General features: G+C 41.6%; 1 protein-coding gene across 10 annotated transcripts in view; it reads left to right on the plus strand.

Annotated features, from left to right (window-relative positions):
• Window positions 1-2,510: 2,510 nt before the first annotated feature.
• Window positions 2,511-15,464, plus strand: part of REPS1 (RALBP1 associated Eps domain containing 1) — an 80,121-nt gene continuing 67,167 nt past the window's right edge. For all 10 annotated transcript variants that reach the window (XM_059941101.1, XM_059941100.1, XM_059941096.1 and 7 more), the window contains exon 1: window positions 2,511-2,796. In XM_059941101.1, the coding sequence (XP_059797084.1) occupies window positions 2,644-2,796 (153 nt within the window). In that variant the 5' untranslated portion in view covers window positions 2,511-2,643. The remainder of the gene's footprint in view (window positions 2,797-15,464) is intronic.

Genomic DNA, 15,464 nt, shown 5'->3' on the forward strand with positions numbered 1-15,464 from the left:
ACCTGAAGACCAGTATCTTTAAATTTGTAGCTATAAAATATAGCCCAGCTGTTTTAAAATAGCTTTCTCATAATGTCACTTTTTAAAACTGATATATCTAGAAACATATAGGAAAGAAATTAGAATTGGTCTCAAAGGGCCTGTTAAATCTTTTTTTTCCCCTTTGTACCTGAAAGTATAAATTTAAGTAACGGATATAGAGAAAAATCCCTTTCATTGGTGAAACTGTCAAGCCCTCCAGCACCAAGGCAACCCAGTACCTGGCTGGGGGGTGGAGAATGTCCCCACTTCGTGCAAGACTTTCTGGTTTTTAAAGTGTGTGTATGTTTGGAGGGACTTTAAACAGATACAGTGCTTCTTATAAGCACTGATGTTCAGGACTGCACCCCCCCCATAAAAGATTGTATGTCAATTGTATCTCAGTGTTAAAAATGTAAACAAATATACATGTTAATGCCAGGTAGTGAAAAGTGTTATAAAGAAAAATAATTCAGATAAGGGGATAGAGCGTGGTAGTGGGGCTATTTTAGGTCAGGTGTTGAGAGAAGGTCTCTCTCTCAGTACGTGATATGTGTACAGGGACCTGAGGTGTGAGAGAACAAGCCATGCAAAGGTTTGTGGGAAGAGTATTTCAGGTGGCAGGAGCAAAGGCCCTAGGGCAGGAAAGAGCTTCAAGGCCTAGGAAAGGTGGTGGAGAAAAACATGCTGAAGACGATTGTTAAGCCAGTGCCTACCTCATGTGCCCCTTCCTTTTACACCTTTGGAAGACAGGCCATCTGTGGGTCTCTGATCTCCTCTGGTAGGTGTCCTGTAGGGACATGTGAGGTATTGCTGTGGCAAATTTAAAGTTTTAGAGATAGAGAAACTTGAGATTAATGGCATGTTATATATGTAAGTGTACAAAGTGCTACTATTCAAATACAGCTCCACAAATCCTCTTCTTTTTTAAAAAAAGAAAAGTAATGCAATGCCTATAACTGTGTGTATATTAATATCCCATTAAAGCCTGGAGTAAAATGAATAAATATTGACATTAAACAGCATACATAAAGACTATAAATAGTCTCATGTGAGTTGAGTTGAGATTTTGTCTCCAAATGAAACAGGGCAGGTTTTGCTGACAAAGTGTTACAAAAAAACCGTTTGGATTTTCAGTGCTCTTTGAATTTTGGAATTCCAGGTAAAGGATTTTGAACCTCTAATATTACTTTCCTTTTATGGGTCATTTGTGAGGTCAGCACTCTGGGTAGTAACCTGTAGCAGACAAAATAAAAACCAAAACTGAAAAATCTGTCCAATTCTGCCCTAGCTGCTGTTTTTGAAATATTTCCTATTTGCTAAAGATAAACTCTTGTTAAGATGTTCTATTTGGGATATCTTGCGAATCACTTCTCAGATAGGTGCAGAATAGTGCAACCACATGATTTTCATAAAGGAGGAAATTGGGGGTCGCAGCAGTGAGCCCCTGTGGTCTGTCCAGAGCCTAAACAGCTTTATAGAGCTGATGCTCTATATTTACAGCACTAAGTTCCTAGTGATCAGAACCACCTTGTACAAAGAGAAAAACTTTGCCAGCTTTTCCCCCTATTCAACAATTTTGTTTCCTCAGGTAAACACAGCTTGGAGCAAGAGTGGGAGTTAGGTCTCAGTGGTCGGAGTCTGATGAGAGTTCTCAGATGGGTTGGATGTTCATAGCCCTTCAGAGCACAAAGAAATATTGAATTAATCCTCAGTAACGTCTGACCTCAAAACGGTACGACGGATACAATAATAACCTGAACAATGTTCCCCTTTCACGCAATGTTTATTAACCATGTAGTGCCAGAAGCTTTGAAACAAACCAAACTACAGCCGGTTTCTAAGTTCTCCTGGTCTGAATGGGCGGCGTGCTGTTCCCCCCTTGTCTCCGCTCCTGGGGGTCCCAGCTCTTCCCGCAGGACGCCAAGGGCGGCTCGGCCCTCCGCCGCGGGACCCCGGCCACCAGGGGGCGCTGCAGCCCTCTCTCCAGGGAGCGGCCGAGCCAGCCCGGTGGGTGTTTCTCTCTCCCTCTCGCGCTCTCTCCTCCTGGCCTCACATCCGGGTCTGGAGCGCGGCAGCCGCTGTCAGTGTTGGTGCGGTCGCGTCGGGGGCCGGGCCGGGGCGCAGTAAATGGCGGCGGAGGGAGGCGGAGCGGCCGCAGCGGTCAGCCCAGAGCCCCCGAAACTTTAGGCTAGGAGCCCCACAACTTTTCCGGGAACTGCTGCCTCTCCGGGGGCGTGGACGGAAGGGGGCAGGCGAGGCGGGAAGTCTGGGGGGAAGCGGCGGGGAGCCGGGGAGACTCGAACCCGCGGCGGGGGCGGTGGCGGAGTCCGCCCGGGCCTCGCGCCGCCGCGGCCCCCGCCTCCTTCCCCGCGCCCTCCCCGCGGCCGCCGAGGCGGAGCCTCTTAGGCGGCGGCGCGCCGAGCCCAGCCGGGCCCCCTCCCCGCGACCTCCGGGCCCTGTGGCTCGGACGCCCCCGGCGCGCGCGCGAGGCCGGGGCTCCCCGCCGCTTCGGGGGGCGAGGAGGAGGCGGCCGGGCGGCGCGCAGTCCCCGCCGTCCCGGGGTCGCGAGGCCGGGCCCCGGGTGTTGCATGCGGGGCGGGGTGGCTGTGAGCGGAGGCGAAGATGGAAGGTTTAACGCTGAGCGATGCGGAGCAGAAATACTACTCGGATCTCTTCTCCTACTGCGACAGCGAGAGCACCAAGAAGGTGGCGGCCCACGGGCGGGTGCTGGAGCTGTTCCGGGCCGCACAGCTGCCCAGCGACGTGGTCCACCAGGTAACGCCGCCGCCGTCCCCATCCGCCGCGTCAGGGGGGGTCGGCCGGCCGCCGAGGGGTCGCTTCCCGGCGGCTCGGGCCTCCAGCCGCCAGCCTCCTCGAGGTGGGAGTGGGCGCCGTTTCCAGAAGGGCCGGCGGTGGGCAGGTTTCCCCGGGTTTCTCCGCTGCGGGCCGGGGCCGCAGGTGCCCGGAAGGCCCGGACTCGCGAGGGGAAGGGGGTCGCTTTTCGAGGACAAAAGTCATGCAGAGATACGATGGGGGTGGGGTGGGAGGGGTCTGTGTATTATCTCTGGAGAGCGTAAGTCCTGTATCTCTCGGCTGCCCCTCAGAATCTGTGTTTTTCAACACTGGAAGAGCAACTTCAGATGAAAGATCTTGGATTGTTAACCATGTCTTTGAATCCTAGATCCTGGTTATCTACTTTTTTACATTTTAAGGAAGCTCAATTCTTAGGGAGATTAAAAAATTTGAACTTTAAGCTCGTAGTTTGCAAGTAGCTATGAAAAGAACTTTAACTATAGGATGCGTGGGTGATGTAAACTGGATAATTTTTCGATTGGCATTCGATAGCACTTGGTGGAATTTGTGGATTGGGCTGGGAGATAAGTATTGAGCAACTGGAAGTCAAAGGTGCATATTTGCCTCAATCTGTAGCCCTAGAGGAGAAGCAGAGTAAGTTTTAAGCTTTCTTCATCACGTCTGCTTTTAAAATAGAAGGCTTCCTGGAAGTTCTTCTCTAATGTATGTTGTGAGCGTTGATGTTACTCTGTGTTTAATAATTCATAGCTGCTAGTGAGAGTCTGTCTAAACAGCATATCAGGAACAGGTTTTAAGCTTCATCTTTATGATGATCCAAGCCAGTTATCCAGATCTCCAGAACTTAGAGCTGCGTGCATAGATAGGTATGATGTAGTGCACTGCGGAGAGCCCTGAATAAGGACTTTTCACAGCTGGGTCCTTGACCGCACTCTGTTAACCCCTAGTGTGGCTTTGGGCCAAGCGCTCTCAGCTCTTCAAGCGTAAGTGTGCTTCTAACAAAAATTCTGGGAAATATAAAAATGTCCCCAAGGCCTCTGTTTTAGAAGTTACCTGTGCACTAGCTATGACTAAATTGAATGAGTTCTGTCTTTTCACATAATCTTGTTTGTTTTACGTTGCTTTTTAAAAATTTTGGGAGGAAAAGTTCTGTGTCTTACATACTAACAGCTAGGAGTCTCATATTTATTCTGCTGAAAACAGACAAAGTAAGTATTTTACGCTCTGCTGGCCACATACCGTCTCTTTATGTATATTCTTTGTTTTCATTCTTACAGACCTTTAAAAAATGTAAAAATCATTCTTAGCTCAGGGGCGTACAAAACGGGGTCCGCGGCTGTGCGGGTACTCGACGCTCCCCACGTGGCTTTGGAGTTAGACTTACAGGAGTAGGTCTGGTCAGAACATGCTCACTAATGATTTTGCTCTTTTTGTAGAAATACTTTCAAGTCATTAAAAAACTAAAATTAAGGGGAAACCTCCCATGTTCTATTTGGCTTATTATGTCTGGGATGGGGGGAGCTGAAATAAACTGACTTTCATATTTTTAAGAGTGCATGTTGTAAAAAAAAAAAAAAAAAAGAGTGCATGAAGACTTTAAGACTTTATGTTATTCAGGATGCAAATTAGCATTAATTAACCTTTGCTTAAAATATGTTTAATCCAATCCAAGTTATTTTCATGTTGTGCTCAATTTTATTAACACTCAAAAATAAATTTGCCTTTTTGTATAAAGAGAGAACTTAAATAGCGTAAATAGTCAGGATTCAGTTACACGCTGGAAACTAGGAACTCCCTGAAGCAGAAGCAGAATTCTTATAGCTTTCTGGGTATTTTGCAGGCAGTTTACTTAAAAATTGGCCTAACACATAAAATGTGGAACAAAAGAGGAATATGGACAGTTCCCTTATGGAAGTTCAGCATTGTCTGAAAAAGCAGCCCTCCCTTGCTTCCTAAGTGGGAAACATTTGGGGCAACTCACGTGTAATGTTTAGTTTTTACTTAGCACTGGGCTAGGCATTGCAGGGCATCAGAACAGGAGTAAGAAGTTCTCAAGGACCTTGTAAACTACAGGAATACACATGTGTAACGTAAAGCAATGTGAATGCCCTAAGAGAGGATAAAGGAGGGTATGACCAGGAAAGGCCTCTTGACTTAATTCAGGTGGACCTTAAATTAGTGTGGAGGGATGAAGAGGACTTCCAGGCAGAGAAAAAACACGACCAAAGGTGGAAAGTGTGGGAAGGAGCCTTTGCAAGGACTAGCAGATAGACAGGTTTTACTGAAGCTAGAGTATGTTTTGGGGATACTGGAACGTAGAGTCAGAAAGAGACCACGGTAGGAAAGATTCTAAAGACCAGGCAGATTTCATATTTCATTAGGCAATGGAGACTCAATGATAGTTTTTGGCTTTGAGTGAAGGAGAGAGTAGAGGGTGGGGAAGGAGGCTCGAGCAGTGGTCCGGAATGGATGCTGGGTACTGGGCACCCCAACCAGGGTGACAGCAGTAGAACAGAAAGGAGGGGCTGGAGGAACAGGTCTGTGTTATTGAAGGGCTGCTGGGTAGCCGCAATGTGAGGTGCTTTGTGGGATAATGTTTCATTGAGACCAGATTATCAAGGCTGGGTGAAGAGCTTTGAACTAATTGTGAAGGTGGCAGGGAGTTGTAGATTTAAGAGAACTGACTCGTAAAAGCAGTGCTTTAGGAGGCATTTAGAAGACCAGAGCATCTGGAAGTAGAGGAAAGAAACTGGAGACGAATTTGGTAACTGATTCTCACGCACATACCGGGCTATGGGACTCAAATGTGGGAGTGGGGGAGACTACGGGGAGGGTGATTTTGCCCCCCCAGGAGGCATTTGGAGACATTTTTGGTTGTCATAACTCAGGGAGAGGGAGCAGTTCTACTGGCATCTAGAGGTAGAGGCAGGAGCGCTACTAAAACAGCCTGCAATGCACAGAACAGCCCCTACAGCAAAGAATCACCTGTCCCAAAACGTCAGCAGTGCCGAGATTCAGAAAACCTGACCTGGACTCTGGTGGTGACAGTGGGACAGAAAATGAGGCTGAAGATAAAGTAGAGATTATGAAGGTAGACCTGATGGGCTTGGGTTGCCTGGTGATATTTTGATGAGAGAAGAGTAGGGCAAGTGTTAACTCTCTGTTGGACACCACTCACAATTAGAAAAGGGGCAGGAAGAGGGCCTGATTTTTAAAAAGATGATAATGAGTTTGATTTCAGGCATTTTGAGACGGCAATGCAAATCTCCAGGGGATAGTTGGAAATGTGTGATTTGTCCACCCTGAGTGCTGGTTATTACAGTGAAATTCACGTGTTTGGGGGTCTCTCCTCTTTCTCACCTGAGTGTCTTGGAGGTAGAGGCCAGACGGCTTCTCACACTGTAGGCATGCATTTACACATCAGGGCTTTGATTGATGTGGTAGTTTTCAGCATTTTTTAATCAAAGTCATGAGAAGGCTGAGTCATCTGGGGGAATGAGTATAGAGGACAAAGAACAGAGGGCCCAGAACTGAAGGAGGAAGGAGCTGGCATTTATTGAGTGCCTGTTATATTCTTTTACTGGGCAGATCATTTTCATGCAGGAACTCATTTGATCCTTGTAAGAACCCTGGGAAGTGAGTATTATTCTTGTTTATTAACTAGGAACTTGATAGGCAGAGAAGTTAAATAACTAGTTAGTTGTATACACTGATGTGTATAAAATTGATGATTAATAAGAACCTACTGTATAAAAAAGTAAATAAAATAAAATTCAGAAATTCAAAACAAAACAAAACAAACAAACAAAAATAACTAGTTAGTGAATAGAGTACCTCTCCTTTACCATTATTTCTTGCCACCTCTCAGCTCTTTCCTACTTTTCACTGTTCATGTGATTGGTTTGCCCATAGTTCTTATGAAGAGTAGAGACTTAAAATTATTTGATTTTGAGTTATATGTGGATTTCCTCCTTTGCAAAATAAATAATTTTATGTATGATGATGTCTGGAAACACAGCCACTTAAGAGAAATAGAAAGATTCTTGTAGTTGGTATCCTGAGTTTTACATTGCTACAACTGTCAAACATCTTGAGAAACGTTCATTACACTTGTTTTGGAATACCAGAGTAAAACCTGTTCTGAGTTTAAGAGTTTATTTTGGGGAGACAGTGTGTTAATAGCTAAAGCGAGTGAGCTGAAGCTTTATAGAATTATGCTCCGCACCAGAGAGGAACAGGACGAGGGGGAGAAAAATCTGGCTCATAGGATTTAATCATGAGGAATTTTGCTGTCTGCTGAGCAAGAAGATATTCAGTGGCTTAAAAATAATCTTCTTCAGAATTATTTTGTTTTTTAAACATTAGGGAAGATATGCTAGTTACCACACTAATCAGTATGCTTTTCTAGCTTTTATTTAAAATTTCATCTTTGGGAAAAGTTTTAAAAATTCATACAGACTTTGAATGAATAATAGCTTGATAAAAGGTTCTAGTACTAACTGTTCTTTTATTGAAGATTATAAGCAATGTATCCTATAATGAGGCTGAGAAAATCTTTCAGTTCATTTGTGTTGAGCAATATCTTGGTAGAATATTTGAATAACACATTAGTTTAATGGAGGAAAAGTGATGACAATGAAACATAAACCATTTTGTCTCTTTTGAAATTTGTTCAATTATGTGATCTACTCATTAGAGATAGGATTAAAATAGAGAAGCAGAGCCTCATTTATGCATTGAAAGTTACGAACTTAATACTTAATGAAATAAATGTCAGGTTTGTTGTTCTGGAGTAGTGATTTTGTTAGTAATCACTAAAAACATTATAACAAACTATAAAAATAATCTTACCTTGAACAGACACTTTACTATACACAGTTGAAAAACATACTGTTTGTGAAAGAAGTCACACTTAATGGCTCTCTGTAGTGTCATATTTACTTAAAATTTTTTTCTTTCCTATATCATAATGTACTCTTAGTCTTCTTTTTTTTAGCCAGTAGGCCAGAGTTAGAGTCTTAGTATCTTGAGAATTCAAGCTAGGCATTTTGACAGAGCTCTAAAAGAGTGTGAGAAGTTGATGTAAGGAGAACTAAACATGGAAGGCAAGTTCCAGCCCTGACCTTGAACAAATCACTTAATGCCTGGATTTTAGTTCTCACCATGGAAATGATTGAATTGGGGTTTTCAAAGTAGAGGTTACAGTGTAGGGATGGCCACTCTGTCCAGCCACATCCTTAAGAAAGTAGCCACACAGACTTGAAATTAGTTGATATGCTATTTTTAAACTGGAATTGATTACTTTTACACACTTTGGTAGATTTGAAGAGGAGAATCTTGCCTAGAATGCTGAAGTGAGTATATATATATAAGAGGGAACTGATGAAAGTGTTTTAAGGTCCGTGGTACTTAGTCCTTCAAGGTGTCTGGCCAGTGGGAATTTGAAATGGGTGATAAGACTTGGCATTTCTGATGTTTTCCCTGATATATGTTGCATTTTCTGTAGCCTTTCCTGTGACAGATGCATCTTGATTTGTCGTTTTCTTCTGCCTCTATGTAAGGAATTTATGGTTGATGGGTTGCATATATAGGCATGACATAAAAATCAGGTTGTAATAATAACATCGCTTCAGAAATCTTTTTTTAAGTTCATACCATATACCAAATTTTATTGCAGTTTGATAAATTATAGGACTTAAAAGTCTTAAAACCACATCTCTTCATTTTGTTTTAAGAACTGACTCTAATGGAATTTGAGTCTCTTTTGTTAAGTGATGAAGACAGAATTTATTAGACTGTGTATTTCCATCTAACCTCTTTTTTGGTTGTGGATTCCTTTGAGATTCCTGTTGCACACCTGAGTGTCCATTGACAGATGAATGGATAAAGAAGATATGGCACATATATACAATGGAATATTACTCAGCCATAAAAAGAAACAAAATTGAGTTATTTGTAGTGAGGCGGATGGACCTAGAGTCTGTCATACAGAGTGAAGTAAGTCAGAAAGAGAAAAACAAATACCTATGCTAACACATATATATGGAATCTAAGAAAAAAAAATGGTTATGAAGAACCTAGGGACAGGACAGGAGTAAAGACACAGACGTAGAGAATGGACTTGAGGACACGAGGAGGGGGAAGAGTAAGGTGGGACGAAGTGAGAGAGTGGCATGGACATATATACACTACCAAATGTAAAATAGATAGCTAGTGGGAAGCAGCCACATAGCAAAGGGAGATCAGTTCCATGCTTTGTGTCCATCTAGAGGGGTGGGATAAGGAGGATGGGAGGGAGACGCAAGAGGGAGGAGATATGGGGATATATGTATAGCTGATTCACTTTGTTATACAGCAGAAACTAACCACTGTAAAGCAATTATACTCCAATAAATATGTTAAAAAAAAAAGAGAGAGAGATTCCTGTTGCACATGCTGGACAACTGCTTAGAAAACATAGTTACACAAAAATTTGCATACAATTTGAGATTGCCAGCCTTCCCCCAACCTAGTCAAGCTCATCCCATGGACCTCGCATTAAGACAGTTTTAAGGAAGAGCAGGCAGACCTGGGAAAGCTGAACATAGGTCTTTCTTAAGTCAGTTTTGTATATTTTCAGGAAATATTTCTTCATGGCTACTATTTATGCTCAGGGTGTGTATGCGGTGCTGAAAACTCAGAAATCTTCCCTGCCTTCATGGATTATAACTTGTGGTAATGTTAAAAAGGAAAAGAACTGTATTAATGGGGAGTCATGGGAGGCTATGCAGACCTACTTAGGTATAAGGGAAGGCCTCTCTGAGGAGACGGGGACCGGGTAAGGGAGTGAGAATGAGATGTTTCACACGGAAGGAATGAGCACTCAAAGGGCCTGGACAGCATGTGAAGAGCTCTGTGTGTTGAGGAGATGAAAAGCTGGAGCATTATGGGCAAGAGGGGAGAATGGCAGGGGCCACATGCTGCAGGGCCTTGTACACAGGGATAAAGAGTTTGGATTATAAGAGACTGAAAGTTTATATTCAGGGGAGTGGCAGCATCCAAAGTATATTTGTTGAAGGTTACCGTGCTGTGTAGAGAAGAGAACACTGGGGCAAGCAGAAACAGATTGGCCACTAGATATGCAGTAGTTCAGGTAGGAGACCATGATGGCTTAGATTAGTGAGGTCGCAGTAGGGTGGAGAGGAGTGGACATATCTGAGATATTTGTAGCTGGTAGAAATAGGAGGACGTGATAATGGATTGGATATGGAATATAACTGGGGGAAACATTTCAGGGATGTTGCTGGAAGTCACCATTATTGGATGCCTGGGAGACGAATGGGTTTTTCAGGGTTTTTTGTTTTATTTGGGTGGAAGGTAATGGTGAATTTGGGAGTTTTCTTTTCTCAATCGTAAGTTCTCAGAAGCCTGTGACATTGTTAAGAAGGCCTCTATCAGAGAGGATCATCAACTCTTGAGGAACTCAGAGATATTTGGCTTGGAGATGTCAGTTTGAAGCTTATCAGTGTGTTAGTGATATTCAAAGCCATGCAAATAGGTGAAATCACTGAAGAAGAGACTATAGAGAGGAAAGAAGGATTGGTTAGAAATAGAAACCTGAGGAACACTGCACATTTCTAAGTTGGGTAAACTGGAAGCCCTCTAGGAAGGAAGCTAAAAAGGACAGCCCGAGCGGTTGTAGGGAAACTGGGAATATATATTGGATCATGTCATGGGTGCCAAGTAATGCAAGTATTTCAAGAAAGGGATACTTAACTATTGAGTTTGGCGGAGAGGTTGAGAAGATATGGGCAGAAATACGGCTGTTGGATTTGGCAACCCAAAGGTCATCAGTGACCATAATGAGCCAGTGTCATAGACTGGTAGAGGTGGAAGCCAGATGTGAGTGACTTGAGGGATACACAGTGGCCCAGGAACTAGAAATTGGGTTTAAAGAAGTTAAAGGAAACAGACACGGGGCCAAAGCAGAAGTATGAGGATGTAAAGGAAGTCTTTGTTTTTTTGACTATATAAGAAATATTGCGGCATGGTTTTAGTTGTTAGGATTAATAAGGGAAGGAAGGAAGATGAAGAGAGAAGTCCTTGAGAAAGCAAGAATGGTCTAGGATCCTGATCGCACAGGGCAGCAGTTCTTTGATAGGAAACGGATAACTTCCACAATTTCAAAAGGAGGAGAGAAAGGGAAAAAAAAATCTAGTCACAGTAGCATCAAAAAGAATAAAATACTTAGGAATAAACTTAACAAAAAAAGAGCACCAAGGTGTTTATATTACAAAACATTACTGAGAGAAATTAAATAGGTTTTTTTTTTTTTTTTTTTGGCTGCACCGCGCAGCCTGTGGTATCCTAGTTCCCTGACCAGGGATTGAACCTAGGCCCTCGGCAGTGAGGGCATGGGGTCCCAACCACTGGACCGCCAGGGAATTCCCCTAAATAAAGATTTAAATAAATGGAGAGATAGTCTGTATTCATAGATTGGAAGATAGAATGTTAAGATGTCAGTTCCCCAAATTGATCTATAGATTCAGTAAAATACCTGTCAAAATTCCAGTAGACTCTTGTAGAAATTGTCAAGCTGATCCTGAAATTTATAAGGAAATGCAGAGGACCTAGAATAGCCAAAGCATTTTTGAAAACAAAATAGGAGTTACCCTGTCTAATATTAAAACTTATCTACAGTGATCAAGACAGTGTGATTGGCATAAGGATAAGCATTATAGGTCAGTGGAACAGAATTGAAAGTCCAGAAATTAACCCTTATATTTATGATCACTTGGTTTTTGAAAAAATGCCAGAACAGTTCAATGGGGAAAGGATAGTCTTTTCAACAAATGGTGCTGGGACAATTGGATATTTTTATGTTTAAAAAAATGGGGCTTCCCTGGTGGCGCAGTAGTTGAGAGTCTGCCTGCCAATGCAGGGGACATGGGTTCAAGCCCTGGTCTGGGAAGATCCCACATGCCGCGGAGCAACTAGGCCCGTGAGCCACAACTACTGAGCCTGCGTATCTGGAGCCTGTGCTCCGCAACAGGAGAGGCCGCGATAGTGAGAGGCCCGTGCACCGCGATGAAGAGTGGCCCCCGCTTGCCACAACTGGAGAAAGCCCTCGCACAGAAATGGAGACCCAACGCAGCCATAAATAAATAAATAAACAAATTTTTTTAAAAAATGGATTTAGACATACTGTTTTATATACTTCACACCGTACATGAAATTATCTCAAAATAAATCATAGACTTTGTAAATTTGTAATTGTAAAACCTAAAGCTATAAAAATTCTAAATATTGCATAGGAGAAAATCTTTGTGACCCTGTGTTAGGCAGAGTTCTTAGATACGGCACCAAATGCATGGATCATTAAAGAAAAAACTGATAAATTGGACTTCTTTAATGGAGTTTTAAAACTTTTTACACTTCAGAAGATACTTAAGAAAATAAAAAGACAAGCCACAGACTCAGACAATATTTGAATATTACAAACTTGGTAAAGGTCTTTAATCTAGAATATATAAAGAAATCTTACAACTTAATTATGCAGAAAAAACCCAATTAAAAAATGGGCAAAAGACTTTAATAGGTATTTCACTAAAGAAGATATTATAAATGGCCAATAAGCATATGAAATGATGTTCAACATCATTAGTCATTAAGGAAATGCAAATTAAACTGCAATGATATATTGTAACACACCCACTTAAACGGCTATAATTTAAGACTGACATTACCTATTACTGGTATTGTGGAGAAACTGGAATCCTATACACTGCTCTTGGAAAGGTAAATGGTACAGCCATTTTGGAAAAGTTTGGCTTTTTCTTACCATACAAACCAGCATTTCCACTCTTAGGAATCTATCCAACAGAAACGAAGATGTGTGCACACAAAGAATTGTAAATGTCCATTTTAGCAGTATTATTCACAATAGTCAAAAATTGGAAAGCAATCCAAATGTCCCTCAAATGGTGATAAACAAAATATGGTATATCCATACAGTGGAATACTCTTCTAAATAAAGAGGAACAAATCACTGGTAAATGCTACAACAAAGACGAATATCAAAAACCTGATAAGTGACAGAAGCCAAACAGAAAAGAGTACGTATTGTGTGGTTGCATTTATATGAAATGTCTAGAAAAGGCAAATCTATACAGAAAGCAGAACAGTGGATACCTGAGGCCAGGGCAGGAGTGGAAACACTCTGGAGGAAAATTTTGGGGGTGATGTGATGGAAAAGTTCTAAGATTGGATTGTAGTGATGATGCACAACTCTATAAATTGTCTTAAAGCTCAATGAATTGTACACTTATGGTTGGATTTTGTGATGTATAAATTATACCTCAAAGCTGTAAATTAAAACTTTAATAATTTGGAGGGTGAGGGGAATGCATGAAATAGGCATCTTGGAGAATGCGCAGGGTGAGTGTGGTAGAGAATAAAGGACTCTGTGCTGTCTATGTAATTTTAATTACAAAACCTCAGTGTAAATGTAATCTGGCATTTGGTTATGCATTTGTGTTTTGTATATCATATGAAAGGTGATATATCAATAGATATTATGTATGGAAGAGATTGCCATGTGAAGATTCATTACAACTGCGTATAAATAAGTACATTATTTAATAGATTAAGAAGGGGTTGAAAAAATTGTGATTTGGAATAATGGAAATCAGTTTCCATCTATTGACTTTGAATAGTATGCTGACTTTATATACATTTAACTCAGATATCTTAATTGTATGGAAAATTATAGAAATATAATACTTCAGAAATCTGAGTTTGAAATAATTGTGCCCAATAATAATAATTTTAACGAAATAGTGGTTTCAGTCTACAAGACTACCTCTGGTTGCTTTCTTTTATTGAAATAATTACTGTCACTATCATGATTCTTTCTGTTTAAAAAAAAAAAGCTTCTGTTAACTTAGAGGCACTGATTTGTTGTCTTTGTAGTATCTCTAAATTGCTGTATCCAATTTGAGTTTGCATAAGTAGATAGATCTTGGGCCACATTTTATATATATATATATATATTTTTTTTTTTTTTTAAGATTTAATTTTTTATTTATTTTTGGCTGCGTTGGGTCTTTGTTGCTGTGTGTGGGCTCTCTCTAGTTGCGAGCGGGGGCTACTCTTCGTTGCGGTGCGCGGGCTTCTCCTTGCGGTGGCTTCTCTTGTTGTGGAGCACGGGCTCTAGGTGCGCGGGCTTCAGTAGTTGTGGCGCGCGGGCTCTAGAGCGCAGGCTCAGTAGTTGTGGCGCATGGGCTTAGTTGCTCCGCGGCACGCGGGATCTAAGCAGACCAGGGATTGAACCCATGTCTCCTGCACTGGCAGGCGATTCTTATCCACTGCGCCACCAGAGAAGTCCCTATATTAATGTGCTCCTTTGGATAAAAAATAGCTAAGAGTGCTGATCTAAGAGTGATTATTGCTTCTTGTCTGTGGATTATGTAAAATGTTGTATGTGGAAATAGGAATATATCTATGTCCTTACGAAAAGAATTTATTGTCTGGAAACTATTCAAGAGTATTTTTGATTTTTCTTGTCTCATTTGTGACTAGAAGGATCAGAGGTTTGACTGCTTAAACTACAGTGTTTATTGGTATTGTATGTTATTAATAGTTGATTTAGAAGAATTCATATTTTTTCTAAAGCACTTAATTATATTTCATAGAAAAGTTTTTACTTACAACACCCTTGTAATTTTCTGCGTCAGCAAGTATTGAGTGTGGTCAGAATTGCATAGACTTAGGAATGTGGCAGTTCTAGATTTGAATCTCCACCTCAGTGCTTATTAACTTTCTTGCTCTGAGCAAGTAACTTAATTAACCCCTTTTGAAGACTCCCATTTCCTCATCTGTAGACTGAGGATGATACCAAATCCAGAAGTTTCGTAATACCACAGTGAAGTAACATGTAAACCTAGTGTAGTGCCTGGCTCTTAGAGGGTGATCAGAGAAGTTTCGTTCACTCAAGCTCTGCTCTATTAAGGAAAATTCATAATTTGTAGGATCTTGGCTTTAATGGTAGTAAAAATCTCCCCATTGTTCTTCAAACCTAGCTTTATACGTTTTGTTGTTTTTGTTGCATTGAACTTACTACACTGCCCTCAATCCTTTGATCCTATCAATAATGGCCTTGTGTTTCTCCCTTTCACCGTGTAATTAGAGGATTTTTACTCCTGAAGTGAAGTTTACCACCAAAATCCTAAAATAAAGGATAATTCTGAGGTTTTGAGCCTACATGCAGAATGATGATAACCATTAATGGAAATAAAGAAGTGAGGAGGGGGGGCCTAGTTTAGTTGAAGGCGATGTGCTGAGTGAGCACATCCATGTCATGTTCAGTCCATCTGGGCAGCAAGGTTTAGTGGGCATTTTTGAAAGCTTGAGAGCAGCAGCTGGGTGGCTTTAGAAGCTTGTGCAGACTTGGTGGTGGTTCCTGAATGAGGCCATTCAATAGAAATGAGGGATGCAAACTTAACTTAGTGTATTTGAAATGTCCTTTCAGAGCAGATGGTAAATTGCACTTTTGTGTAGAGATTTAGGTATTCTCACTTATGACTTCAGAAATTTTCTGAAACTATCTTGAGACTGTTAGGAAGGCAAGGTGGATGAGGAAGTGTAACATCTCT

The sequence above is a fragment of the Balaenoptera ricei genome, chromosome 12 (genome assembly GCF_028023285.1).
Source record: "Balaenoptera ricei isolate mBalRic1 chromosome 12, mBalRic1.hap2, whole genome shotgun sequence".
Taxonomy (NCBI): domain Eukaryota; kingdom Metazoa; phylum Chordata; class Mammalia; order Artiodactyla; family Balaenopteridae; genus Balaenoptera; species Balaenoptera ricei.